Genomic DNA, 26,984 nt, shown 5'->3' with positions numbered 1-26,984 from the left:
GCCGAGACACATGCTGGAGACAGAGTGGCAGGAAGGCCCAGGGCACCAACGCCCCAGCACCTCCTGAGGTCAGGACTGGGGGCCGTGGGAGACCCTGTGCTCCACAGCACACCTGACCCGCACAGCACTTGGGTGCCCAGTGTGTCGAGAGGCAATCCCTTGTGGGGGTGTGGCCTATGGTTCCAGGGATGATGAGGCTGGGTCATGGCAGGGAGGGATGGACCCAGCCTGAGCTCCCAGGCACCCAAGGGTAGCCTCGCATGGTTGCACCGCCAGGAATGCACGCCAACCAGGTCCGCTCCCCCTGCCTAGAGTTGAGGCTGCAGCTCTAAGGTCTATGGGACACAGGAGAGCTCCGGGGGTGGCACGTGCCCTCAGAGCCTGCACAGGAGCCGGAAAGCCAGCATCTGCCCCCCGACAAACTGCTGTGAGACTTCCCTAGACTGCACTGTGCTGGCCTCCCCCAGATTGGGCAGGCCTCTATCCTTGGTTGAGACGGGCTTGTCCTGCACTCCCGTCGCCAGCAGGCATGTGCCTGGCCATGCATGTGCGTCCTGGTGGCCTGCAGCTATGCAGTGCACTTTGCGATTCCTGAGTGTTTCCTGAGCTTTGCACACCTTGTTCCACTTGCCTCCACCCTAAGGCTTCCAGGTTGTTACTGTTGCTCTTCCCCGGGCAGGTGGCTGAAGGTCAGGAAGGAAGTGGAGGCCCAGAGCAGGCTGGGACCTGGAGCCTAACACAGCTCCCTGCCGGGTCCCAGGGCGCCTCCACCCAGAGTGGGCACAGAGCAGTGAGCCTAGCAGAAGGGAGGCACAGGCACACAGGAGGCGGCTGCTCCCTGCCACCCCAGCTGTTCCTCGGAGTTGTTAAACATCCCCAACCCCGCCTGGCTTCACCCAAGGTCCAAGTCCAAAGCGGCTGGCAGCAGAGGGCATAGCCTTGAACCTGGGCGCCCCCTGGGGCCCATAGGAGCCCTGCCAGACCCTCTACCGGCCACCCCACTCCGAGCACAACAAAACCCTGTCCACAAAATACTGTCATCGCCTCAGAGCTGACTTTCAAATGGCTTTCAAATGCTCTCACTCACTGGGTTCTTCTGAGCCTGTGCCTCCTGCCGAGGAGGCTGGATTTCAGGCAGAGTTTGGGGCAGAGAAGCGAATGCAGGTGCTGCTGGGACCACCTTGCTTGGCCCAGGGTCTTTTCCGTCCCCTTTGGACCTCTGGCAGACCCCAGCCAAGGACTGGGAACAAGTGGTACTGGCTTGCCCATGAGCACAAGCCCCTGAGGGCTGCGGTGGGCACCAGGAAGCCCCTGCCAGGACAGCATTCACATGTTAACCCTCACATGCATTGCTGCACACCTGCTGCGACCCTGAGACCCACAGCCCACTGCGGACCAAGGCTGCCTGGCCCCGACCCACTGTGGCGGAGCCTGGCCCAGAGTGAGGCCCGGACACACTGCCAGTTTGCTGCATCCTGACTGCAGCCCTTCTCCGTCCCTGGATGCCTGGGGGGCCCCCCTCCCTGTCCAGAGTCTTTGTGGCTGGGTCATGGAGGAACTGGAGGTCTTGACCTCACTCAGCTGGCCTTGGCGAGCACCCCAAGGCCATTCTGCCATGGGAAAGGAAGCTGTGAGTTACACTGAGGTGCACACAGTCTGCACTGCTGAGCAGCATCCAAGCAGGCTGGGCCTGTGGCTGGTCTGCAGCAGACGGGATGGGGCCCACGACCTTTGTATGCACTTTTGTGACAACCACAGTGCCAAAGGGTCACCCCAGGGAGTTCGTGGGGGCACTAAGAACAGGAGTCTCAGGCCAGTCTGCTCTGGGGCCACTGGTACCCAAAGCCAGGTGAGCCAGTCACCTGGGGAAAGCTTGACCCTGGCCAGCCAAGGGGTGGCCCATGCTCGGAGGTGCTCCCTGATCAGTGCACTGGAGCCCCTGTGTCACCTGGGGGCCGCCTGGCACGGTGACCCTCCTAACTGCGTGAAGCTGCTCCGCAGCCCTCGTGCAGAAGGGCAGTTGTGCTCTGCTTGCTTTCCAGACAAGTGATGGAGCAGCAGCAGCACCGCCAGGAGTCTCTGGAGAGAAGGACCTCGGCCACAGGTGAGCACCCGCCCTGGGCCCCATCACCCATCCCCACTCGGGCACTCCAGAGCACCCGCTGCTTGCCGGGCACCAAGCTCAGGGCTGGGGACACTGCAGACACAGCAGGCATGGTCCATATCCAGCCAGGATCCCAGATAAGTGACGAGCCCATGTCCTGATCCAGGGGGCGTTCGGGGGTCACATTGGCTGTGGGGAGCTGGGGGCACGTGGAGGAGTTCCGGTCAGTGGGGACAGCAGGCAAAGGGAGGGGGGACCCAGGCACCCAGTTAGGGGGTCCCTGGCCTCGTCCTGCGCCTGACGAAGAGGGGGCACAATCATTTGCCGAGCACCTTCTGCTTGCTTGTCCTGCATGCTCGCCCGCCCTCTGAGGCTCGGGTGAACCTCATCTGCTTTCCATAGCACCCCCTCTCCTTGGATCGGCCTGTCGCTGGCCAGCCCTCCCTACTCTGGAGGACGCTGTGTCCCTCAGTGCTTCCCCCAGTGCCCTCCTACCCACGCACACGCCTGCACACCAGTCTCTCCACTCTCTTCCTCCTGAGCACCCTCTTCCCCACACCCCTGTCCCTAGGCCTGGCCCTCGCTGTCCTTGCTGGTCTGAGTTTCCAGGGGGCAAGGGTGGCAGGAGCCCTCACAGGTGCTCTAGCAGGCCTGTTCCCGGGGCGCTGTCCGCTCCCGTGGTCCTGACCCTGTGCCCACCTGTGGGGTTTGTTGACTTCCTCCCTGGGCATTGAGCACTTGAGGGCGAGCCTGGGCCAGTCTTCCCGTGCCTAGCACCATGCCTGGCATGGTGGGTACCCCACTCAGTACTGCTCCCCAACCTATATCCCTGTGTCCCCACCAGCCCTGGGACCCTCAGATTCCCGCCACAGCCTCTGGGGCCCAGGGTCAGTTCCACTTATGTCTCAGGGACCAACTTCTGCCAGCATCCAGAGTGGCACTAGGCCTCAGAAGGAGCAGAAAAGGAAACAGGCACAGCCCGGGTCCTGCCAGAGATCCCTGTCCCCAGGACAGATGAGGCCGGGCCGGGGCAGCCGTGAGCTGGGGGAGTTCGGGCGTGTGTGTGGCAGAGTGGGCAGGCAGGGCCCAGACACCCTGGGAACCGGATCGGGGAGCGACAGCAGCCAGGCGGGGCCCATCGGGACGTCCAGGAAGGGTGACACCGGTCTGCTGCTCACTGCCCTGGGCAGCGGGCCAGGCACCCACTGCACCTAGAGGCTGACTGCACCCTGCTGTGTTTCAGGGCCCATCCTGCCTCCCGGGCACCCCTCCTCCGCAGCTGGCATCCCCCTCTCATGTAGCGGGCCTCCACCCCCACCGCCTCCTCCGGTGCCCCCTCCCCCAACGGGTGCCACCCCCCCACCGCCACCCCCATTGCCTGCCGGAGGAGCCCAGGGCACCAGCCATGATGAGAGCTCCGTGTCAGGTCTGGCTGCCGCGCTGGCGGGGGCGAAGCTGAGGAGAGTGCAGCGGGTGAGTGCAGGGAGAGAGGGAGGGTGCACACCTTCCCAAAGTCAGCTGGGGCCACCTAGGGCGGGCACAGGCGGGGAGGGGCCCAGCTTCCCGAAGAGGAAGGCAAAGGGGACGTCGCGTTGTAAAGACAGCCTCATGGCAGGCACAAACATTTCCCTTCCGCAGAGAGGAGGCCGAGGCCAGGGGGTCAAATGCTCTTACTACTCTGATGGTCTGATCTTGGTGCCGGGTCTCCGTGGTCCCGGTCCTTGCTTTCCCCTGCTGCCAGCTGTCTCCCAGCTCGGCCTTCCTTCTCCCGGTGCTCGGACAAGGCTGAGGCGTGGACCACGCTTCCCTCACTCATGCTGCAGCCCAGCTGGGCAGGGATGCCAACCTCCACCCGTCAGGGCCTGGCCTGTATCCCCCAGACTCTGCTTTTGGCCCCCATGGGCCGGGGACGTAGACCTGGAGCCCTGTCCCTAAGGGTCGCCCAGATGCACACTCCTGTCTCCCCTCTCCCGAAACATGGCACCCTGTGCCCTCTGCAGCCGGAAGATGCTTCCGGAGGCTCTAGTCCCAGCGGGACCTCCAAATCTGATGCCAACCGGGCGAGCAGTGGGGGCGGTGGAGGAGGCCTCATGGAGGAGATGAACAAGCTACTGGCCAAGAGGTGAGTCTCGTGCCCTGGGCCTGTCGGGAAGCCACTGTTCCTCGGCTTCACCCAGGCCTAGCCAGGCGGGCAACACTGCGACTTCAGTTCCCCCTCTCAAAGTGACATCTGAGGCACCAAGCCAGGACGAGTCTCTAAGCTCCATACCCCACTTGGTCCTAGTTTGACAAGTGTTCCCTTCTGCTGCCTACTACCCTAACCCAGCAGGCGACCTCTGGAGGTCACTTCAGAGAAGCAGCCAGGGAAAGAGGACTCTCAGCGGCACCAGGAGATGTAGATGCAGAGCGCTCTCTGGAGCACGTGGGCTGAAGGTGCTGCTCCTCCTGGGGGTGCAGGGAAGAAATCCAGAAGTGGCAGGGGCCCAGGGACATCACCCCGAGAGGTCGGAAGAGAAGGGCTCCCTTTGTGTCACTCTTGGCTGAGAGCCCAGTCCTCGATGACCCACCTTTCCAGCCACACTAGCAGGTGTGGCTCCAGCCTGCCCAAGGCCATCGCCTGTCACTGTGGCTGTTTTGTTCCCCAGCTGAAACCTGAGGAGGTGGAGAGGTCTCACAGCTCCCTCCTGGAAGAGTTGCAGGGCTCGGGTTTTGTTCGAGTGTGGCCTGACACAGCTTCCAAGGCTGCAACTGACCTGGGCCCAGAGGACACAGGAGCAGACCACCCTGTGGTCAGAGCACCCCCGCTGGCCAAGAAAGGCCCAGCGCGGGCCACCAGTGTAGGGCCCCGCTCCATCATAGCTGCCCGCCTTCATCTGGCCCTCCGCTGCCTCCCTGAGGGCCAGCTGAGGGCCGTAGGGAGCTCTGTGCTCCTGGGGCCTTCACTCTGTTGTCCTAAATCATCCACTAAGTCCAGGTGGCTCCATGAAGACGAGGGGAGGAGCTGGGCCTCCTCTGTGCAGGCCTCAGGGCCCACGTGGAGCATCCCGGGTGTTGTGGCCTCCCATGGGCCTGGGCAGACTTAAATCAGCCAGACAGGGACACCGTAAAGTGACTTTCGCAAGCTAGTAAACCAAAGCATATGTGGGGTTGACACTGCACAAAGGTAGAGACAGCTGGGGGTATGGGGAGGCCTCATGGGCCTGGGCCTGAGCCCTGAGCACCTTCTCTGGGCTGTGGGGAGAGGGGCACCCCCTGCAGGAAGGCAGCAGAGGCACAGGCGGTGCTGGAGCACTTGGGAAGGCCAGACAACCCGATAGGGAAGAGCCCCTGCCCCAAATGGCCTGGGTCCACCTCCAGCATGCCTATAGCTGAACAAGGCCTCATGGAATATCAAAAAACATTCCGGAAAAAGAAATGATTTCCCTGAGTCTACAGCCAGAGTTAACAGTGCAGCCATGATATAGAACCCAGACCGACAGGGAGCTGCTCTCTCCGGGGCAGGAACAGGCCCGGCCGCCAGAGGCTGGGAGTCGGAAGGGCACATGTGTTTGCACAGCCCTGCCAGAGCCTGCTGGTGGCTCTCCGCCATCCATGCTGGACTTGGGCGTGGGGCGGCATGGGGAGGGAGATGGCCCTGCAGAGGGTCCTTTAGCCAGAACCCTCCGGGCAGACAGCTGGGGTCTTCTTCCCAGCTAAGGGGTGCAGGAGGCAGCATGAATGCTTCCACCAGCGCCGAACCCTTGGGCCTGCACGGCGTTTGTGTTTATGTCATTCGTGATCCTGGGGATGGAACCCAGGACCTCGTCCTTTCTGGGGAAAGGGAAGCACACAGCTCTCCAGCTTTCAGTCTTCCTTCCTGAGCCTTCTGAGAAGCTGGCATTACAGGTGGGCACCCCGCCCATGCCCAGCTGGTTTTATTTAGGGTTGGTTTGGGTTGAGTTGGGTTACTTTTGGTTAGATTAGTTGAGGTTAGGTTTGGTTGGGTTGATTGGTTAGTTGGCTGATTGGTTGGTTGCTTGGTATCTTGGTTACTTTTCTCTGACAAAATATCTAACACCCAAAATGAAGGCAGGAAAGGTTTATTTAGCTCACTGTTCATAGAGGCTTCAGTCCATCATCAGGCAGAGTGGCATGGCACTGGGGCAACCCTTCAAGGCATCAGCCAGCAAAAGGCAGCCTATCCCCACCCTCCCAGGAGGGGCGAGTGTAGCACTCATGATGTCTCTGTGCCCTCCTCTTGTACAAGATGAGGATATTTACAAAGTGAGGATCCTGGCTCCCTGCTGAGTCTCTCAGTTAAACTTCTAAACTTTTCAAGTTGACATAATGTACCAACCATAACGGTTGGTTGGTTGGTTGGTTGGTTGGTTGGTTGGTGAGTTGCTTGGGGTAGTTGGTTGGTTTTGGCAGTGCTGGGCATGTTAGACAAATGCCCTGCCACTGGGTCTCAGCCTCGGCCTCGGCCTCTCTATGCTTCTAGAAGATGAAGTATGGACTGCAGGGGGGGACAGACTGCAGTGAGCAAAGAGAGGGTGACCAGTGAGGAGATCGTCGTAGCCCAGGAAGAGACAAGGTGGCTGCAGTGGGGGTGGAAGTGAAGACTGCAGGTAAAATTCAGAGGTGGAACTGACCAGCTTACTGTTGTAAGAAGTTGGCATCAAGGACAATTCCTGGGTTTCTGGGGCCGGTCCTGAGAGGCAGTGGCTGTGGAGGCCACTCGGTGACCGCAGGGCCAGCCTGTCACCACACACATTTGTTCTTGGTGGACAGCTCACTTCGAGGTGGGAGTGGCTTCACAGAGCTGGAGACTCACAAGAGGACATCTTACGGGGTCCCTGGGGGTCTGTGTCCAGAGATCTGAGAGGCAGCCAGGTGACAAAGACCTGCAAGGCTGGAGAGGACAGTGCAATCTTGCAAGGACACAAGGGCTCAGCTTCCAGAAGGTACATGAGTGCCGAGGGCCCTGGAGCTGACTGGCCCTTCCAGGTCTCTCTGGTGACTGGATGGCAGATTGTGGCCAGGCCAGCTGCAGGCCAAGGCTTCCAACAATCCTAGATCTGCTGCCCCACAGCCAGCCTGTGTCAGAAGCTCCTCAGTAGCCATCATAAAAGTCCCATGGGGACAGCTGGTGCTCTGGCCCTCGGGAGACCTAGACAGGGTGTAGATCAGGCTCGCCAGCCCTGCCCCCCGGGCCCTCCTCTCAGGCCGGCCAAGCACAGAGGGTCTGAGCTCTCACCCTGCCTGGCGCCAGTGGGGCGGCCTCATGCAGAGCTGAACGTTGTGACCACCACACAGTCCATGCATGGTGGGCCAAGTCCTCCGGCTCAGTAAGAGAAGCTCAGGGAGCTGACCTGTGCCTTTTCCTCCCGATGTCTAGGAGGAAAGCAGCCTCGCAGACGGACAAGCCGGCTGAGAAAAAGGAAGATGAAAGCCAAACGGTGGGTGCCGCACCCACCCACTCCCCAGGCATCCTGCCCTCTGTCCAGAAGGCCACAGGGCCCTGGGCGCCCCCAGTGTAGACCAGTGTAGTGGGTGTCCTGGCAGACAGCTTAGGGCAGAGGCAGGAGAGTCTCTGTACAAACCTCCCTCCTGAAGACACAGCCCCAGCTCCCAGGCTAGGAGGACCCTTGCCTCTCCGCCAGATCCCGGCCCATCCTGAGCCACAGCGGGCAGGATTGCCCTGCAGCCTGGCACACTCCTGCCCAGGCCAGGCCCAAAGGCCAGGCAAACTCCCGGTGCACTCACTGACCCACACCATACCCACCCCAGGCTCCAGTCAGCTCCAGCACGGAGTCACAGCCAAGGGGCCGCATGGGGCCCATGGGGCCTTGGGCTGGCTCTGGCTTTCCTTGGACCCCTGAGTAGCTTAGGCCGTGCTGCTGAGAGGAGGGGGGTAGATTTCAGCCCAGGGATTCTGAAAGAGAAGTACTAGAGAAACCTCCAGCCCCACAGTGGAGCTCGTAGGGCCCCTGGAGAACACCCCGGTGTATTGGTACTGTCCAGAGCTGGAGACTCACTGGAGAAACTGAGGCAGGAGGGTCACAAGTGAGAGCCCAGCCTGGACAACCTAATAAGACCCTGTCTCAAAACAAAGAAATTGTAAAGAAGAATGGAAACGTAGCTTGGTGCCAGGGTCTGGGGTTCGGTCCCCGGTACCACACGCACCACACATCCCCCAAAAAAGTTCATTGAGATCATTTGGGAAACAGGTTTCACGCACCACCCTGCCCCAAAGATGTCCTGCCTGACCCCAGCAGCCTTCCGAGGGGACTAAAGGAAGAGCTTTCTTTCCCACTTTAGGAAGATCCCAGCACCTCCCCATCCCCAGGGACCCGAGCCACCAGCCAGCCGCCTAACTCCACAGGTGAGGGGGCGCCGGCCTGACTCCACCAGGCCTGAGGGGAGCTGAGGGACGTAACCCTGCCCCGCGCAGCATGTGCACATGGAGGTCCGGCCCACAAACACTCAGCCCCACGAGCCCCTGCGCCTCCCAGAGCGGAGCTGAGGTCCAGCACCTGGGCAGGTACATGGGAAGCTGTGGAGCGAGCTGACCCCTGGGCGAGGAGGACTGCACAGCAGCCGGCGGGCAGCGAGCGTGTCATCTGCACTCAAGGCCACCCAGGGCCTCCCATGCCAGCCAGACCTCTGTCTATCCTGAGCCACAGCCACTGCCTCTCTTACAGGGACTTAATGATGGGTGACCCCGAACCCCCGACCATGGGCCACTCCACCTGGACCCCAGCCCCCATACTGAGGGCCCCCTCAGCCAGGCAGAGGGGTTCAGTTAGAAAGGTGCTGAGCCCAAGGCCTGGATCATTATTCAGCCATCCATTAAGTACTGGTTTGGCTTCTATTTGGTGCCAGGCCTGGGCTCCTGAGCATCATGAAGACAGGCGGGGGAGGACAGGGTCCAGCCACCCTTCCCCAGGCGCTGTCACATGTCCCACACGCCCGCACGGCACACATACTGGCGTGGCGGCTTCCTGTGGGAGACGCAGCCATGTCCACCCCTAGGACCACAGCTGCTTACCAGTGAACGTGGACAGCCTTGCACCTATGTGCTCCCATGGCAGCGTAGCATATGGGTTGAGTGCTCTGGCCCAGCTCTGGGGGGAAGCTGGGTGTAGGGACCTCCTCTCCTGCAGCCTGCCCACCTGCCAAGGGAGTCTGCCCTGCCTCAGCCTCCACCTGCACTTCTGCTCATCTGCTCGTGCCACAGCTGGGTGCGCCACTCACCCCCTACATCTCGGGGGTGGAGGGAATTCCTGCCAGGCAGGGGTGAAGCGGCCCTCACCAGAATCCAAAATGCTCTGAACTCTCAGTACAAGCTGTGTGTGCAGTGTGCAAAGATTCCTTTTTTTGTTTTTTAACCTGAAACAGTTCTGGTCCCAAGCATTTCAGGTAGGGGCCACCCAACCTGTAGCACCAACTTAAAAAGGGAAAATCCAGAGCAGCTTTCAGTGGGGGTGGGGACAGCACACAGGACAGTACAGATGCCCTGTGGCCTGCTTCCCGGAACTGGGGTTCCCTGCCCCACTGGTAACCGTGTCACTGGGGTCAGCATGGGTCGAACCATGCTCTGGGAGAGGCCCAGCCTGGGTGAGGTCAGGGGGACAGGGGCCCTGCTGCAGGCAAGGGATGACAGCTGTCCGCAGGCAGCTTGAGTCTACAGTCCCTGAAGGCTGCCTGGACTGATCAGGAGCCAGGCTGTGGGTGCTCGGAGCAGACCGTAGGCACAGACAGGGCTCCCTCAAGGGGCGTGGGGGCTGGGGTGGCCGCTGAGCCCAGCTCTGAGGCCTTCACCGTGGCGTGACTTGACTGACAGAGACTGGCCGGAAGCCCTGGGAACGCAGCAACTCAGTGGAGAAGCCTGTGTCCGCGCTGCTGTCCAGGTGAGCTGCCCTGGGAAGGCCTGCGCGGGTGGCCGGGGCGGGGCGTGGTGCCATTCACCTGTCTGTCTCGTTCGTTGCCCTAGAACCCCGTCTGTGGCAAAGAGCCCCGAAGCTAAGAGTCCCCTTCAGTCGCAGCCTCACTCTAGGTACCGAACCACCCTCCCACCCCCGTGTCCCCAGCTCGGAGCCTCCTCTGTCCTGGTCCCCTGACTAACTCCCCCAAGCGCCGTCTCCCAGCCTGTCACTCCACAGCTGGCCCAGAGGGGACTGTGCTCCTCAGCCCCAGGGAAGTGGGCAGCTCCCTCCCCGCCTCCAGAAAAGAAGCAAAGCCAGAGGGGGCAATGTTTCTGAGATCAGGGGAGTGGGGCAGACAGCCCAGGGGTGTGGCCAGCAGCTGGACGCCGGAGGTGTCCACTAGTGCCTCTGTCCCACCCACCAGCACTGGGGCTGCCCAGACCCTGGCCTCCATCCAGGTCTCAGTCCCTTCTCAGACCAAGCCATTGTGACCAAGGATGGGACACTTGGCACTGAGCTGGCCCAAAATGCAGGCAGGCAGCCAGGAGTAACTGCAGGCCACGCACGCCAGGACCTGAAGGCCTCTAAGCCCACCCCAAGGGGTGCCCACCGCCTACCCCACAGTGAAGGAGGCAGCCGATCACAGCAGGCGACCTGGGCCTACAAAGGGAAGTCAGGCATGAGCAAAGCAGGCCTCCAGCTGACCTCAGGAGTGGCGGCCTGGTAGCACAGGTGACAGCTGTGTGCTGTGGACAGCCGTGCCCATGCAGAGCCTGTGTCCACAGGACCGCTGCAGGCCCCGGCAGCTCAGGGAGTGGTGCTGGGAGCTTGGGGTTGGAGGGTGCTGTGCAGCCCGCAGATGCAGGACCAGAAGTGTGCAGCCCAGTGCTGCAACCACCCAGGCCGTGGCCATTCAGCTGAAGGGCTGGGGGCGGGAGGGTTTGGCTGAAGTGGCCTCTGTACCCCACATTAGGGCCTGACAGACAGTAGAGCACAGAGCCAGTGGGCTGAGCACTCAGGGACCCCGGTCCTGGCTGTGGAGGCGAGGCGACCATGGCAGGGCAGAGTGGGCAGGGCCGGGAGCCTTGGGGATGCCCACCGATGGCTTTAGGGCATGTCCCAGCAGCCAGGCCCTGGGGTGTGTCTCTCCAGCCCTCAGATGGTTCCCAAGAGCATCCTTTCCCCCAGAGTGTTGCTTAGGAAGCTGCCTGTGGGGCGGCTATGGGGGTGCAGCCAGGTGTGGTGCCTGTATCCTGCAGGAAGGCCAAGGGCCATGTGGACCCCAAGTCCTCACAGACATGTTCAGCACCATACTTGGGTCCTCTTCGTGTGTGTCTAAGAGACTATGGAGCCTCTGCTTTTACAGCCCACATCCCTCAGCTGAGAGGCCCGGGTCCCAGGTGTCATGAGTGGGCTCAGGCCTCCACGCCCTCCATATGGGGAGAGAGTGAGCCCAACCCATGCCCCGAGATGGGGTTCCAAGAGACCCCAGAGTAGGGTGAGGCCCAGGCGGGAGATCTGTGCAGGAAGCGTCCGTGTTAGTCCACTCCCTGGGTGCCATCTGCCCATCCTGGTACTGGCTTGGTAGGAAGGGGGTGGCTTTGGGACAAGCTGGCTGTCAGCTCCTGTGGAACTTAATGACACGGGGGCTGGCTGTCGCCAGGGACACTGAGGAGTAGGTGTCCATCCCATCTGCCCCCCAAGAGGTGGCGGGCAGCTGCCAAGCATCTGCCTGAGCCACCCCTTCTGCGAGAACCCTAAAGTCACACGTCTGCCCCTCATGGGCCCAGGTCCACTGGGGAATGTGGTCACAGCACCAGGGAGCCTGCCTGGCCACACACGCCACCATAGGTAGAGCACCAGAGAGGTCAGGGACCTCCAGGGACCCAGACTTCTGAGAGGCACCTGCAGGCCCTGCCACCCACCAGTCTGTACCATCTTCTCCTCCCAGAGTGAAGCCTGCCGGAAGCGTGAGCGACATGGCCCTGGATCCCTTCGACCTGGACCGGATGAAACAGGTGAGCGCTTCCTCCCCCCAGGCCAGGAAGAGCAGCTGCTGGGACGTTTCCTGTCCTGGGGCCTGCATGTGGCTGAGCTTCTCCTGGGAGCCTCATGAATGGCCCCCAACTGTGCCAGCACCTGAGCAAAGGTGACCCTCCTCTGGCTGTCACCCGAGGCTGCCTTGGGGGATGGGAGCCCCTCCCCCCATCACCATTCCCCACTCGAGCCCGTGTCCCGCAGGAGATCCTGGAGGAGGTGGTGCGTGAGCTCCACAAGGTGAAGGAGGAGATCATTGATGGTGAGCACAGTGGGGCCTGGGCACGGGCAGAGTAATGCCAGCAGGGTGCTGGGCAAGGGGACCATGCCAGGGTGGGTCCCACCAGGTGATCCAGTCAGCACCCATGCAGAGGAGGAGGACATGCTCTCCTCACCCTGCCTGCTTCTAGCTGTGGCTCAGAGCTCAGTGGTGGCCCGAGCCCCAGGCCTGCGTGAGCCTGCTCCCCCAGAGGACAGGAGACCCCGTGTGGAGGGGTCCTGGCAGACATCCGGGCCTTATTATCCGCTGGCTCCTTCACCTCTCTGGTCTACCACTGCCTTGCCTTGCCTAGGCCCGAGCTCCTTCCTGCCTCGGCTCCCCCTGAGGAGCCCTGGCCCAGGGAGCAGGGCCACGTCCCCTGCATCACATCCGCCCTTCCGGCCCCACAGGCCTTTGAGGAGCTGGCTCAGATCTGCAGCCAGAGGAAGAGGGAAGGTGTGGGCAGGGCAGACCAAACCTGGCCAGCTCTGCCTGTCCAGCAGCCATCGTGGCCAGGGAGACCCTTTATCACTGGCCAGGCTGACTGATGGGGTGGGGACCAGGAGGCCAGGACACGGCATAGTCCCCTGCCAGGGACAGAGCCAGGGCCAGCCTCTGCTCTGCCAGGCCAGAGGCTATGGTTCCTAAACAGACTTGGATGCCCTGGTGCCAGTACTCAAGGCCACTCCCGGGACACCAACAGCAGGCCCTGGCAGCTTGTCCCTGACAGGGAGGCAGGGGCCGCAGGGACTAGTGATGGAGATGCCCCTGACATTCCAGAATGTCCCTGCCAAAGCTGCTGCAGAGTCGGGCCCGGGGCCAGAGTGTGCACTCTGGCGGCCCGGACTGGGTGGGACACGATATCCCCACACCAGAGAGGATGATGCGGGCAGGTCCATGCATGGTGTGGCCTGAGCCCCTCCTGTTTCCTTTCCTGTCCTGTCCCCCAGCCATCAGGCAGGAGCTGAGCGGGGTCAGCACCACATAGGCGGCCCCGGCACGGAGGTCACCGGGGAGCCTTGGGCCAGCCCAGCACACAGGAGCCCGAGGAGCCGGCGCGCAGGTCACCGAGGCCCACCTGTGGTCGGCTGTGGAGAGGAGGAAACGGCCAACTCCTGGATTTTTTTAGATTCTACCCAACACAGAACACCAGGCCCACTCTGTTTTTGTATTTTATATTTGCTTATTTAAGTGTACATTTCTTTGGGTTTCTAGAGGACACCCCAGAGCACCCACTTCATCACATGGTTTCCGAGTTTGCTCCCAGGTGAAGCTGTCGGCAGCCTCGCAGGCAGCGGGAGCTGGGACACAGTCCGTCCGCGCACCGCGTGTCGTCCACACCGTAATAAATCGTTTACTGTCCACACTCGGCCCTGGCCCTCTCTCTGTCGCGCTGTCCTTGCCCAGGCCAGTGAGCCCTCGGCTGGCAAGGCGGGGCCAGGGACAGCAGGAGGAACAGGAGCAAGAGTGGGGTCACAGGGTCCCTGGGCCAGGGGTGAGCCTGGCAGCTCTGCAGGCCCAGCCTGGGCCCTGGGTCCTCCTGAAGAGGCCACATCCCTCAGGGACCCTGTGGACAGGCCCTCCGCTGGGATTTGTGAGCATCCAGCCGGCAGGAGCCTCGGAGTGGGGCTGAGAGTGGGCAGGGTGAGGGCAGCTCTGCCCTGCTTTTCCCACAGATGCCCCAGCCCAGCTGCCACGGGGCAGTGGACAGACTGCCCAGGGGCCACCAGCAGCCGCTCCTCATTCAGCCAAAGGCAGCTTTGACCCTTGGCCTTGGGAACCGGTGCAGGTATGGCCAGGAGCAGACAGCGCAGGCCTCAGTGCACCGTGACCGTTGGTTCCAGGTTGTCCTGTGTGACCTCTGTGGCCGCCTCGACCCCAGAGCAGAGCACCCACCTCTAGCTCACTCCCCTCTGAAGGCCCCAGGCCGAGGGAGGGAAGGCACACTGGGACCAGAGGAACTGCCACTCTCGGGCCCTGCCCTGGACATGCCTTCCCTGCCATGCACCCAGCAACCCTGAAGACAGGCGCATGACTGCCAGTCCAATGTGTGACGCCAGCGGGCAGTGCCCAGCTCCAGGAGCTCCCCCCTTCGCCCTCAGGGCTGGTCTGCTTGTGTGCACAGGGAGGGTTAGACTAGACCTGCCTAGACTCCAAGCCTCCAGCCACAGAGAGCGCTTCAGGGACACCTGTGCCTGGCACCATCTGGGCCACGTCCAGGCGTGAGGAGCAGGCCACAGTTCACCTTTCCTGGCCCATGGCCTCATTCAGCCAAGCCCTGGCCTCTGCCCAGTCCCCAGACCGGCCACACCCTTCTCTTCCACGGGCAGCTCCCAGCACTGCCACTGCTGCCAAGCACCCAGCCCCAGTGCTGTCAGCCCCTCTGCAGAAGGCCGGGGACACCTGTCTCCACTTCCCACAGACACCTCAGCCATGTGCACGGAGCCCCCAAGTCGCAGGCAGAGCAGGCTGGCAGCTGAGCCTCTGGACCCAGGGCAGTTTCTGCAGGGTCGAGGACCAGAGATGGGGCAGCAGAGCTCAGCGGCATCCGGGCTGCTGCCCAGTCTCCTGAGGCTGCAGCACCTTCCGCTGTCCACCCAACTCTCAGTGACCGGGCCCAGGGACACCACCCGAGCAAGTACCTGGGTCACAGGAATGGCACACAGTGGCCAGGAGGAGGCAACATGGAGGCCTGGATGTGACCTGCCCAGCCCTGGGGCTTCATTCCCTGCAGCTGAGCCACCCCTCAGACACGAGGCCGCACTGTGAAAACACACCTTGGTTTAATTCGGGGCTTGCAAAGCCTGGACACGTGAGCTCCACAGAGACGCCAGGCGCAGAGCCAGCTAGTGACGCAGGCCTCGCTGCCCATGAGTCCACATGCAAACCAAGCGGCTGCTCCGGGGGCCGTGCCCACCATCACCAGCCCGGGCTCAGTGGGGACAAAAAGCAGCAGTTAGGGGCATGGGGCAGGGCAGCCAGGCCGCCACGGAGCACGCAGGGCCAGGGGCGGGATGGGCAGCAAGCGATGCGGCCCCCGGTCAGCAGCCGGGGCTCAGAGCTGGTCCTGGGCGAGCCTGCATTTCCGCTTCACCCTGGCATAGGGCCCCATGGAGTCCTCGAACACGAAGTCCCAGAGCACCTTCACCCACGAGTGGTGCTGCGGCAGGTGGTCGTAGTACTCGGGTGCGATCTTCCGCACCTGCAGGGAGGGCTGGGATCAGGGCTGCCCCAGTGTTTGCTGTCGCCCACGGGGGTCCTGCTCACCCCGCCCAGGCCTGCCACTTGGAACCCCCAAGGTGAAGCACAGTGCCCCAGCCCTGGAACCCACACAAGGGCTAGGATCCAGGAGGCTGGACTGACTCACTGGGGTCCAGAGGTCTCGGGCATGGCCCGGCCTGCGCCCTGTGTCCTGCCCACCTCCAGGTCACCTGCTCACTCCTCAGCCCAGCATCCCATGCCCTCTCCACCGGCCATGCTCCTGGCCCTGGCCCCCTGCCTGCTCACCTGACACTCCCTCCTCCCAGCCTTCCCAGCCTGCTGCCTCCAGGAAGTGCGCCTGGCCTCTGAGTCATGTGACCCAGGTCCATGTGAGGGGCTGCCAAGGGCAGGGCACAGGAGCCCTGCCTCCCAGCTGGGGACTGGCAGGGAGCCCTTCTCTCTGCCTGAGGCCGAGGCTGCACCACAGCCATCTGGGGCTCCGACTCTGCACCTCAGTTTAGCACAGAGGAGTGACGCGGGCACTTGTGGCCAGGCACAGGGCTGTGACTCCCACACTCCCCCTCCACACAGACACGTGTGCAAGCCCACCGCGCCTCCCCAGCCCCCTTTGCCCCTGGCAGGCCTGGCCTGAGGGGTGGGTTGTCCCCTTCCTCCCCCAATCCTCCTCCACCTCCTCTTCCTCTTCCTCTTTCTCGTCCCCTCCCTCCCTTCACACTCAGATCCTCCGAGGCCAGGGCTGGGCTCCCGTCCCCACCCTGTCCCAGCAGGCCACCCGTGGTGTCACAGGCTGTCAGGACAGAGCAGCGAGGGGCCTCCCAGCCAGTACAGCCAGTGTGACCTACACAGGGGAGGAAGCTGGGCCCCTGCGCAGGCACATGGCTTCCCTGGGCACCCAGGGACACCTGGTCGCCCTTTCCATTGCCCTGGGGACCCCGGGGCTCCCACCCGCCCACCCCACCCGGCGCCTACCAGGGGCAGGTTGCAGCCCGGGATGCTGGGGAAGTCGTGGTGCTCCATGTGGTAGCCCACGTTGAAGGTGATCCAGTTGAGCGGCCCGTAGTAGGAGTAGGTCTCGTGGCCCTTGGAGAACATGTAGTGCTCAGCCACGAAGTGGCCCGAGATGGGGTGCAGGCCCAGGCCCAGCAGGGAGCTGGCCAGCAGGTAGACCACGGGCTTGATGCCCCCAAGCGTGAAGATGGCGAGGTCCACGGCCAGCTGCACCAGCGTGTTGAGCACCTCCATGCGGGTGATGGCCTTGGGGTTCACGCAGAGCGGCCGCAGCGAGTAGAAGAAGGGCTGCAGCGCCAGCCAGAGCAGCTTGCGGGCCGGCGTGCAGAAGAGCCAGCCCTCCAGCCGCGTGGGCACATCCACGTCCAGCCCGTCGCCGCCCAGGTAGCGGTGGTGGTCCACGTGGTACTTCTTGAAGGAGGCGGCGTAGGGCACGCCCACAGGCAGGTTGGCGAAGACGGCGAACCAGCGGTTGTACGAGGGGCGGCCCGTGCCGAAGGCCGTGTTGTGGGAGATGTCGTGGATGGCCAGCGTCAGCGAGTGGTTCACGCAGCCGCCGAAGGCGTAGGCCCAGAACAGGAGCCAGCGCCACGCCAGGTCCCGCACCAGCCAGCAGGCCAGCAGCTGCGCCAGCACCAGGCCCAGCACCGCCCACTTGAGGTTCGGGTCCGGCCGCATCAGGTCCTTGATGGCCGGGTACTTGGCTGCAGGGAGGAGGGGGAGACAGTGAGGCCAGGGGGTCTTTGCCCCCCTTCCCCTCCATTCCGTCCTCCACCCAGCCCGCTTCCCTCCCTCTCCGCGCGCGCGCGCGCGCGCACACACACACACACACACACACACACACACACACACACTTTGTTATTTTGAGACAGGGTCTCCACAAGTTGCCAAGTGCCTCGGGCTGGGCTCAGATTTGCAGGCCTGCCTCAGCCTCCCAGACCTCAGTCACACGTGTGTATCACCATGCCTAGCACTTGTCCCCACCTGTGAGCCTCAGGCAGTGACACAGGCTTGAGCATAGCTCCCTGTGGCACCCTGCCCGTGCTCCAAAAGCTAAGCCATCCTGCTGTGACATGGCACCAGACTCAGTGCCTGGGGCCGGGTTCAGCCTGTAGGGTGGGGACACCGGAGGAGGGAAATGTGCGACCAGCCTCAATAAAGAGCAGGCAACAGAAATGAAACACCACCCTGCAGAATCGGCCGCTGCAGGCTGAGGCATTGCCCAGGGTGGTGTCTGGACAGAGCTGGTCACTGTCCTGCCAGCCAGAGGCAGGCACCGGGCAGTGGCCAGGGAGGGAGCAGCCTGGGGCTGTGGCGTGGCCTCAGGTCCCAGTTCTTGAAGCCAATGAGGACTACAGGAAAGAATCAGATGCTGCCTGTGTTTATCTTGGGCGCAGACACAGGTCCCAGGCTTTGTACTTTTCTGTTTATAAAAGAGAAACAAACGTTCCCCGAAGGTGAAGGGGGCCGGGGGTTGGGGGCTGTGTGGCAGGACCCGGAAGGTGGATGGGCGTGCTAGGTGCCAGTGCTCTGGGGCACTGGGGGGTCGGGCAAGGCCAGTACACAGCATTCCCCAGGGCAGAGGGGAGCAGGAGAGGGGGCAGCAGTGCCCCCCCGGAGGATGGGAGGGAGCACAGTTCTGAGCCAGTTCATGGCCGCCAGCTCCAAGTAGACAGATTGTCAAAGGAACTCCTACACAACAACAGAAAAGCAAACAACCTGATTCAAAACAGACAGGGAAGCAGACATGGTGGCACTCGCCCGTCATCCCAGCACTCAGGAGGCTGAGACAGGAGGGTGTGCTGAGCTCGAGGACAGCCTGGGTTACACAGTGAATCCAAGGCCAGACCCTGTCTCAAAAAGAAGAAAGGGCTAACTAAAGGGGTGCAGTTGTTGGCAGGCAGCACGGTTCACACATATCACACATGTGAGCAGCTGCACTCTTCAAAAGCAAGCAGCAAATCCTAAGCTGTATACATTTGACCACAGTAACAGGAAATTTTAAAAGCCCAGCTCCCATCAGGCATGGTGACGCACGCCTGCAATCCCAGCACTAAGGAGCCTGAGGCAGGAGGATCACTGTGAGTTCGAGGCCAGTCTGGGCTACAAAATGAGTTCAAATCCAGCCTGAAGTGCAGTGAGACCCTGTCTCAAAAATAAAAAAATAAACCCCATAGCACACGGGGGCACAGCGCTGCCTGGTGGCTATGTGTCGGACCTAAGGCACAGGAGCACTGCTAGCTCCACAAGGCGTGTGGTGGCCTGAGGACGGGCAGGTGGCCTGGATACCTCAGCAGCACACGTGGCCCTGGGCTTCCGTGCAGGCAGTGCTGCAGAGGATGGTGATAGAGATCAGGCATTAACTGCTCCTTCCTGCCCTGCCCACCTGCCTGGACCTCCTGTGGCGGAGCCCCAACCCCCTGCAATGCCCCCACCAGGCTGGGCGGGTTTCCGTTCTGAATGTGCAGGAGATGGCACTGCTGCAGGCAGAGGAGCAGGACCCAAGGACCCCTCCTCGCCAAGCCCACAACCCAAGACGCTCAGGGCCTCAGGCGGCCTTGGAGCCCAAGCTCATCCAGGGAGGCCGAGGCCGGCTCTCAGGAGAGGAAGCCGCTGTGCTGTGACACAGGCAGGCTGCCCCTGCTACCGCTGGCCAGGACACCCAGGAAGGTGCTGTGCCGAGCAAGGCGGGTGCCTCCTGAGGCCACAGAAGTCCCAATGGGGTCCTCCCAGGCCCTCTGGGTGGGGCAGGGTCCTGCTGGCTTCCACATCCCACAGTCTGGGCTGCAGGAAACTGGCCCAGCGCCCGGTGGACCCACAGTTCCCGGCTGTCTGCTCACCTGCCCAAGGTCTGCAAGGCACCCCTGGGTGGGGAGGACCTGAGCCCAGGGGACCTGTGGGCCACCCTGCAGCCTTCCGCTCGGAGGGGGTGATAGATGGCCTCGTCCCCAGCTCGACCTTGTCCCTCAGGGGCTGAGGGCCGGGTATACCCCAGAGGTGCCTTGGTGCTGCCTGGAAAGATGAGAACTTCTGGTGGAGGACACAGGGGAGGCCGCAGCCAGGTGAGCAAGACAGGCGACACAGTCTTCGACAGGCAGGCCCAAGGAACACAGGGCCCCACTCTCAGGAAGGCCCTGCCCACAGGCCACAGGGAAATCACATGCAAAGTCCCCAGCCTGCATGCTCACCTGGGTGTCAGGCTGGGCCTGGCCAGGAGCCCACATGGCGTGAGGCCCCCACTTCCAGGCCCTCAGCCCCTGCTCCCTCTTGGAAGGCGGCCAAGCCCGGGGGCTGTGCACCTGCGCCGGGTGAGCCCAGGGCCCATCCCTCAGTCCAGGCCAGCATGCACAGCAGGCAAGAGCAGCAACAGCCCCAGAGCCCAGCCGAGCACACTCGGGGCGCACTGTCACTCAGCTACACCCCTAACCTTTTTATTTGTGGAATTCTGAGACCGGGCCTTGCTAAATTGCCCTGATAGACCTGAACTTGCAAACCTGACTCAGCCTCCCAGTAGCTGGCATTGCAGGTGTGAGCCACTGCACCTCAATTTCCTTCTGTTGAATGCAGATTAGAAACCTGACCTGCATGCAGGGTACCAGGAGCAAAAGAGGATACACTTGGGGTCCTCCTCTCCCCACCCAGGCTAGGCCACCTTTGGGGATAGGACCCAATAGCACCAATCCCAGATGCCCCTTCCACAGACCCCGGGAGCCAAGCCAAGGGTCCCCGGTGCTGCTCAAGGCAGGCCTGCAGCCCGTCACTCCGGCCACACCCTCAGGCCCAGCTCAGCACCCACCAGGTGCTCAGCTTCAGCCAGGAGAGGGAGGTTCCTGCCATGGTGCCGAGCCCAAACGCGCAGGAACCCCAAGTGTCACAGCTGCTGCTCCATGGGGTCTGGTCCAAAAGCACAAGTATCCCACATCTGACCTCGGTCTTGGGGCATCGCCTGACCCCCAGCCTGTTCCACAAAGGCCAACCTCATGCTCCCAGCCACAAACATCATCCTTCGGAAGCGGACAAAGCCTGAGAAGCTGACAGGCCTCGCAGTGGCCCCCAGGTAGGCCTGGCTGAGGCTCACTCTGGACCACAGAGCAGACAGGAAGCACCCAAGGGGCACAGCTGCAGCAGGCAGCACCCAGGGAGAAGCCCAATCCCAGCTTAGTCCCCCAGGGCTGGGAGGACCCAGCAGGGCTCAGAGGACAGCACCCAGCAGCTGCCGCCCACTGGGACTCCCAGGCAGCACCACTGCAAGTCCTGACCCTGGGCGGGGAGATGAGGAACAGGGTCAGGCTGACCTGCCAGTCAGAAAGGACTCAGCCCAGGTCACCCCAGAAGGACACTGTGGGGACCAACAGCCACGCAGACCAGAAGAATGGGAGAGGACTTACAGGACTACCTTGGGACAGCACGTGGTACCACTCAGACCACGGCTCATGGGGGTCCATTGCCAGAGACCAAGGAAGACCAGAGACAGGAAAAAAGGATGTGTCCACTGGGCTGAACCAGGTCACAGAAGTGCCAGTGGCAGAAACTCTGGCAGTTAAGAGTAGGTGATACAAAAAAAAAAATTGTAAAAAAAAAAAAAGCTGGGGCTGGGGATTTAGCTCAGCCGCATAAGTACCTGCCTTGCAAGCAGGCGGTCGTGAGTTCGATCCTCAGTACGATAAAAAGAAAAAAAGAAAAAAAAAGTGTAAAAAAAAAAAAGTAGGTGAATCAGGGGGCAGGCCAGGCCAGTTGAGACGGAGAGAGGGAGAGGGAAGCAGCAAAGGTCGGGCACCCGGGAAGGTAGAGTTGGGGTGCTGTCCCAAAGGGGAACGCTCACCAGGGTTCAAGGGAAGAGGACCGTGGGTGTGGCTGGGAGGGGAACCCGCTGGGCTCTGGCTCCTCTGGGCCACCCAGGAGGAGACTGGGTGGCAACAAATTCGTTGCACCCTATCAGGAACCCCAGGCCAGCATGGACACCCAGGCCTGCCAGGGCCAGCTGGCACTCCTTGCTGTGGCACGCAATGACCCCAATGGTGACTCTGTCCATGCCAGCCTAGAGCCAGCAGACTCATGGACATGCCTCAACAGCGCCATGCTCCACTGACGAACACACCAGAGACAGTGACCTGGAACCCGAAAGCCCCACACAGGGCCCAGGGCAGCTGGGCCACTGGCCACAAAACAGCCACTGCTGGGTCACCGTGTCCAGAAAGACATAGCAGGGCCTCTCTGCAGCCCAAGGAGACCGGCACAGGAAGGCAACTGAGCCAGGATCAGAGCTCTCTAAGGTGCCCGCTCCAGCACCCCAGGGCCATGGGCATGGAACCAGGGTCCTTCTGAAGAGCACATGGTACTGGAGTGGGAAGGTGGGGGAGATGGCCGGTGCACAGGGCCAAGCAACAGTCTCAGGAGGTCAGCGACACCCAGGGCCCCTTGCACTGACAACATGGTCACAATGAGCACTGGAGGACCCTTGGTTTTTCCAGAAATCTTCCTGACAGCTCTGTAGGGCTACCAAGGGGCGGGGGCAGGATCCCCCTCCCAGCTGCAGCCGGCACTAGCTGCCTCCATCTCTGGCCTCTCACTTCTGTCCTGGACCCACCACACCCTGGGCCCCGGTGTCATCAGGCACTGGATGCTCCTGTTTCCCAGGGAGGCCACATGCCGTCACAAGACAGTCATCACTGGTGACCTCACCTTTGCCCACGAGTGCCCAGCTTGCCAACTCTATCCCTCAGCTTTCCTGCTTCTGTCACCAAGCTGCTCTGTGTTGATAGTGCCACCTGGTGGTCACATCAGGAAGTGCGCTGACCCATCACAGATGAATCACTTGCCTTTCTTGAAAAGGCTGCCATTTTCCCCCAGATTTTTTTTAGTGGTGTGTGTCTGTGATACATAGTAAATACATTCACTGTGGGAAAGTTGGCACACATATTTTTAAGACAGGCACTTGCTATGTCGTTGAGGCTGGCCTTGAACTCAGTATGTTGCCCAGTCTAGCCATGAACCTTGGGCAATCCTCCTGCCTCAGCCTCCCAAATGCTGGGATTGCGGGCATGTACCACCACGTGCGACCCGCATATTAGCACATCTTGGTCCCGTGACTCCCCTTCTGTCCTCCCATCTCCCCGGTCTCCAGGTCTCCTTCCATCCTTTCAAGAACCAACTCTGATTCAGGGATCCTCTGTACCGCTTTTAGACTTAAGTTCATTAATTTCCACTCCGATGGCTATAATTTCTTTCCTTCTATTCATTGATTTCGAGGTTCTTGTCTTTCTAGCACTTTGAGATGCGCCATTAGGTTATTTATTGGGGCTGCTCTGTTCTCTCACCGCTGCCATCTGTCCTAGAGAATTTTTACCTTCTTCCCTGATTTCTTCTGTGACCCACTGATTATTCAATAGGGAATTATTTAATCTCCCTGCGTTTGTGTATTTTCTCTGGCTTCTGCTGATTCTAGCTTCATTCTGCTATGCTCCAGCTGAATGGAGGGATCCTTTCAACCCTTTTGTATTTATTTAGTCATTCTTTCTGGCTTAATCATTCTGTATAGTGTACCTTGGAAAAGATTCCATATGATATTGAAAGACATATGTGTTATAGCCAGGCATGGTGGAACAGACCTGTAATCCCAGCATGTGGGAGGCTGAGGCAGGAGGATTGTTGGGTGAGTTTAAGGCCAACCTGAACTACATAGCCAGGTCCTGTCCCCCCCAAAAAAACCAAGCATCCTACTGTTGTTAGCTGAGCAGCCTGTGTACCCGATAGACCCACTAGCTCAGAAGTGTGGTCTGATCCTTCCTTACTGGTTTCCATCTGGGGGAGCTGGGTGGCTGTGATTTCCTGCCTTGGTGGCTTCTCACTTTGGCCAAAGGTCCTACAGCACCCACCTCTGCTCAGAGCCCCATCCAGCCAGGGAACCAGAAACTTAGCAACCTCTTGTTGGCTGCTGGCTAAACCTGCTTTTCGTCCTGGTGACAAATAGGTGACAAAGGTCTGTGAGAATGCAGGTGGTGGCAGGGAAGGTCCAGATTGCAGTAGGTGCCAGTTGTGGAGGGCGAGAGAGGGCACACAAGCGCACTGGACCCTAGAGCTGGAACTTCCCCGCTGAAGGATTTGAGACAGCGGGCGGATGTGGCCTGAGGTCCTCGGGCCAGCTGGGTGTGGCAGAGCACCCTGCAGCTGTGTTATATGGCTTCCTAAAGAGCACAGGCGGAGCCTATAGGAAGAAAGGCTGAGTGGCATATTAATTTCACTTCATAAAACTGTTAAAAATTAAAGGAGGAACGCAGGCAGGGCTCTGCCAAGTGTGGCACGGAACAGAGGCCACAAAGAGGGTGACCAAAGGACACTAACAGCTGCAGTGAAGCCCAGGAGGACATGGCCCTCGTCTCAGGGAGGCACAGACCAGGACAGCCAGGGCAGTGCGCCTCAGGGGCAGCTGCAGGCAACCCCACTCCTGGCCGGCTGGACAATCTCTCCACGCCGGCATTTCTGTCCCCCAAATGAGTCTGTTGGATCCTAGTACCCGTGTAATGGCTCTGTGGGCTCATCACAGACAGACAAACAGTGAACCTCACCTTCCACCCCCAGCCTCGCCAAACTCCGAATCTGCCAAGGCGGGCAGTGGCCTCTCCCGGAGAGGGCAAAGGCTTTGGGAAGTGGCCTCAGTTTCCCTCCACCTCAGGCGCCAGGGAGGGAGGCAGCATCAATCACAGTCCCCCCGGGGAGCAAGGGGTCACTGGGAGATGACAAGGCCCACGGGACCAGCTCTCAGAACCAGACAGAGCCTCTTTCCGGGGTAGGCTGGACACTGGCCATCACAGACGGCACATGTGACCACTCAGGCCACTCTAGAGGCACCCATACCACCTGTGCACATGTGTGTGCATCTGTGTGTGTACACGTAACAAGAGAGCATTTCTCTGGAAAGAACATCAGGGCTAGGCCTGAAGGACACACAGGAGTTGGGGAGATGCAGACTTAGGGCCAAGAATTCCGGCCAAGGGCGCAGCCCAGCCAGGGCACACTGTCCCATGCATGCCCCAAAGCACCGCAATAAATTAAACCCCACAAAATTCAAACAGAAAGAACTATGCTGTACAGAAGGGAAAGGCGGGGAGAAAAGTAAGGGACCAGGGCCCGGCCACCTGTGCTGCTGGGTGCCGATGGCACAGCCCCCTCCGACCACGCAGCCCCAGAGCTCCAAGGGAGCCCCTGCCAGCCAAGCCACCAAGGAGCCGCCCTGGGCAGGAAGTCAGGTACACCCCTCTCTTCCCTTACTTCCGCAACCAAGCCGGCTGGCAGAGGAAGCTGAGGCCGGCCTGGAGCCCCGTATCTCCACGGCTGGATGACCAGAGCCCCCCACTGCCCTGGTAGCTTCAGCAAGCTTGGTCAGTTCTCAGTCGTCCCACCCTGCTACCGCAAGTCACGCCAGACTTTTCCTAAGCAAAGAATCCAACCCTAGCCAAGAGTTACACTTCCTGGTTTTCCCCTTTTGTTTTCTTCATTTGAATTGTTTTTAATTGTATGAGCCCGGCTTTCATAATTTTTGGGAAGGCAAACAAAATTACAAAGGTATTTGTTTTTAAAAGACAAACCAAAGCCTGTGTGTGTTTTGTTCTGCTGCCCAGCCAAGCTTGGTATCCGAAGAGCCCAGGCTGCCTGCTCCACCCCTGGGAGGAGTCCCAGGCTGGAAGTCCTGGTCCTTAGGGGTTGCCATTGGAACCCTGTTTTCTTCCGCCACTGTGCTCTGAGGTACCCTCACCCCAGCAGGAACTGGGGATGGACTTCGGCCGCATTTGCACAGCACCCGCAGCCAGCTGTGTGCAAGACTTCCTGGGACTTGGCTCTGAGATTGGGATCTTAACTGAATCTGTGCCGGCCCAGGAGCCCTGCGTGGCTCCCGGCACCTTCTGCAGCGGCCCCACATGGCCATGGCCACACTGCTTCTCCGGGCTGTGGCAGCCCAGGGCGGAGAAAGCAGAACCTACTGCACATAAAACACCCCTGTGGACACTCAGAGTCCTGGGCTAAGCACTCGATCTGCCGGTCAGCCCAGCAAGGGACTTCCCTCCACCCTGACAGCCTTAGCTGAGACCTGACCCGGACACCTGCTCACTCTGAGCTTGGGAGGCTTGGCCAGAAGTGCGGTTCCCCAGCCGCTGTCTGCACCTCACTGCTGTGGCAGAGAAACCCCACAAGAGGGGCCTCCGGTGCCAGGCTCACAGGTGGGGTGTGGCAGGGCTGCTTGGAGTGGGTGGATGTGACCCGAGCTGGAAGGCACTTCGGAGCAGGACAGAGGCAGGGAGGGAGTGAGAGAACACATTCCAAGCTCAGGAGCTTGGAACCTGAGGACTAAGGAGGCATAACCACCTCTCCCAGCCTTCCCATTAACCTCTCCAGAAAGCCTGGGTCCAGTCTGGGACCAATGGCTTGTCTGTTAGGGTCAGAGTGTCCTGAAGACCAGGGAGCACAGTCTCTTGCCTGTCAGCCCTTCCCATCCCGGGAGCCCTCTTCCCCCTCACCCTCTCTTGGGCAGCAGACCGCATCCAGGCTGCAAACTGCGACAGCCACAGGAGTCCAAGGACCCTGCCCAGGGCTGCAGATCTCCCATAGGCCAGGGTCATCTGGCGGACACCTGCGGCCAGGGGGCAGCCCAGGAAGGGACAGGAATCAGGGCTGACCAGGTTCTAAATTGGGGTCCCTCTCCTGAGGCGGGAGGGGAGCTGGGATCGAATGGCGCCGCGGTCCCTCCCAGCTCGCTCAGAAAGCGCAGGTATAGAGGTTGGGGTGTCACACCCCCCCCATCCCCCGGCGGCAGCGGTGGCGATGGGGACAGTCACCCCAACCTCCCCCAGAAGCCAGGAGGGTCCCTCCGCCTCCTGGGACTTGGCTCTGGGGCGGTCAGACTCCGAGGTGGCCAACGCTAAGGAAAGGCGCGGACAGGACGCGGGTGGCCAGGGAGAGGGCATGGGTCCAGCCTCCTCCGGCCGGACCCGGGAGCTGCGGACCGGGCCAGGTCCGAGACCGAGCGTGCAGAAACGCAGAGCGAGCCCGGGAAACCTTGGGGCCCGCGGGCTGAGCAGCGCGCGTGCGGGGAGTGTGGAGAACGCGCGGGGAAACCGCGGCGGCCGGACGGACAGGGGACAGGGACGGGGACAGAGGACGGGGCTGGGCTGAGAGGAGCCGCGCCGGGGACCCGCCCGCCGACACCCGGCAGAGGGCACGAAGGTCGCCAGGAACCCTGGCCGCGCCGCCCCGCGCTCCGGACCCCAGCGGGCCCCGGCGCCCGCGCTCACCCAGCATCTCCTTGCGCCGCTGCGTGTGCGGCTGGTCGGTGTAGACCCACTCGAAGTCGCTGCGGCCCGCGCAGTTGCCCATGTTGCGGTCGCGAGCCCCCTGCGCCGGCTGCGCCGCACCTGAGTCCGCGGTGGCCACCTGGGCGCGGAGTCGGACGGGA

The 26,984-nt window shown here is 61.5% G+C and overlaps 2 protein-coding genes across 5 annotated transcripts in view; one reads left to right on the top strand and one right to left on the bottom strand.

Moving 5' to 3' along the window:
* The window catches only part of Evl (Enah/Vasp-like), a 142,271-nt gene extending 128,600 nt beyond the window's left edge, over positions 1-13,671 (top strand). For 3 of the 4 annotated variants that reach the window (XM_063241088.1, XM_023562035.2, XM_005000498.4), the window contains exons 5-14: positions 2,043-2,104; positions 3,348-3,577; positions 4,105-4,226; positions 7,482-7,542; positions 8,405-8,468; positions 9,930-9,996; positions 10,080-10,142; positions 11,963-12,029; positions 12,253-12,310; positions 13,258-13,671. In XM_063241088.1, the coding sequence (XP_063097158.1) occupies positions 2,043-2,104; positions 3,348-3,577; positions 4,105-4,226; positions 7,482-7,542; positions 8,405-8,468; positions 9,930-9,996; positions 10,080-10,142; positions 11,963-12,029; positions 12,253-12,310; positions 13,258-13,295 (832 nt within the window). In that variant the 3' untranslated portion in view covers positions 13,296-13,671. The remainder of the gene's footprint in view (positions 1-2,042; positions 2,105-3,347; positions 3,578-4,104; positions 4,227-7,481; positions 7,543-8,404; positions 8,469-9,929; positions 9,997-10,079; positions 10,143-11,962; positions 12,030-12,252; positions 12,311-13,257) is intronic. The other variant, XM_063241087.1, reaches the window with a different exon arrangement.
* Positions 13,672-15,073: 1,402 nt separating this feature from the next.
* Positions 15,074-26,984, bottom strand: Degs2 (delta 4-desaturase, sphingolipid 2). Its single transcript, XM_063241089.1, has 3 exons — positions 26,824-26,984; positions 16,499-17,241; positions 15,074-15,509 (listed from the first exon to the last, which is right to left on the bottom strand). The coding sequence occupies exons 1-3, from the start codon at positions 26,903-26,905 to the stop codon at positions 15,363-15,365; spliced, it is 972 nt and encodes a 323-aa protein (XP_063097159.1). The 5' UTR covers positions 26,906-26,984; the 3' UTR covers positions 15,074-15,362.

Source organism: Cavia porcellus, unplaced genomic scaffold (assembly GCF_034190915.1).
Source record: "Cavia porcellus strain 051 isolate PalLab524CR breed Dunkin Hartley unplaced genomic scaffold, mCavPor4.1 scaffold_31, whole genome shotgun sequence".
Lineage (NCBI taxonomy): Eukaryota > Metazoa > Chordata > Mammalia > Rodentia > Caviidae > Cavia > Cavia porcellus.
Note: the sequence above shows the minus strand (reverse complement) of the source record. Positions and strands in the feature narration are given on the sequence as shown.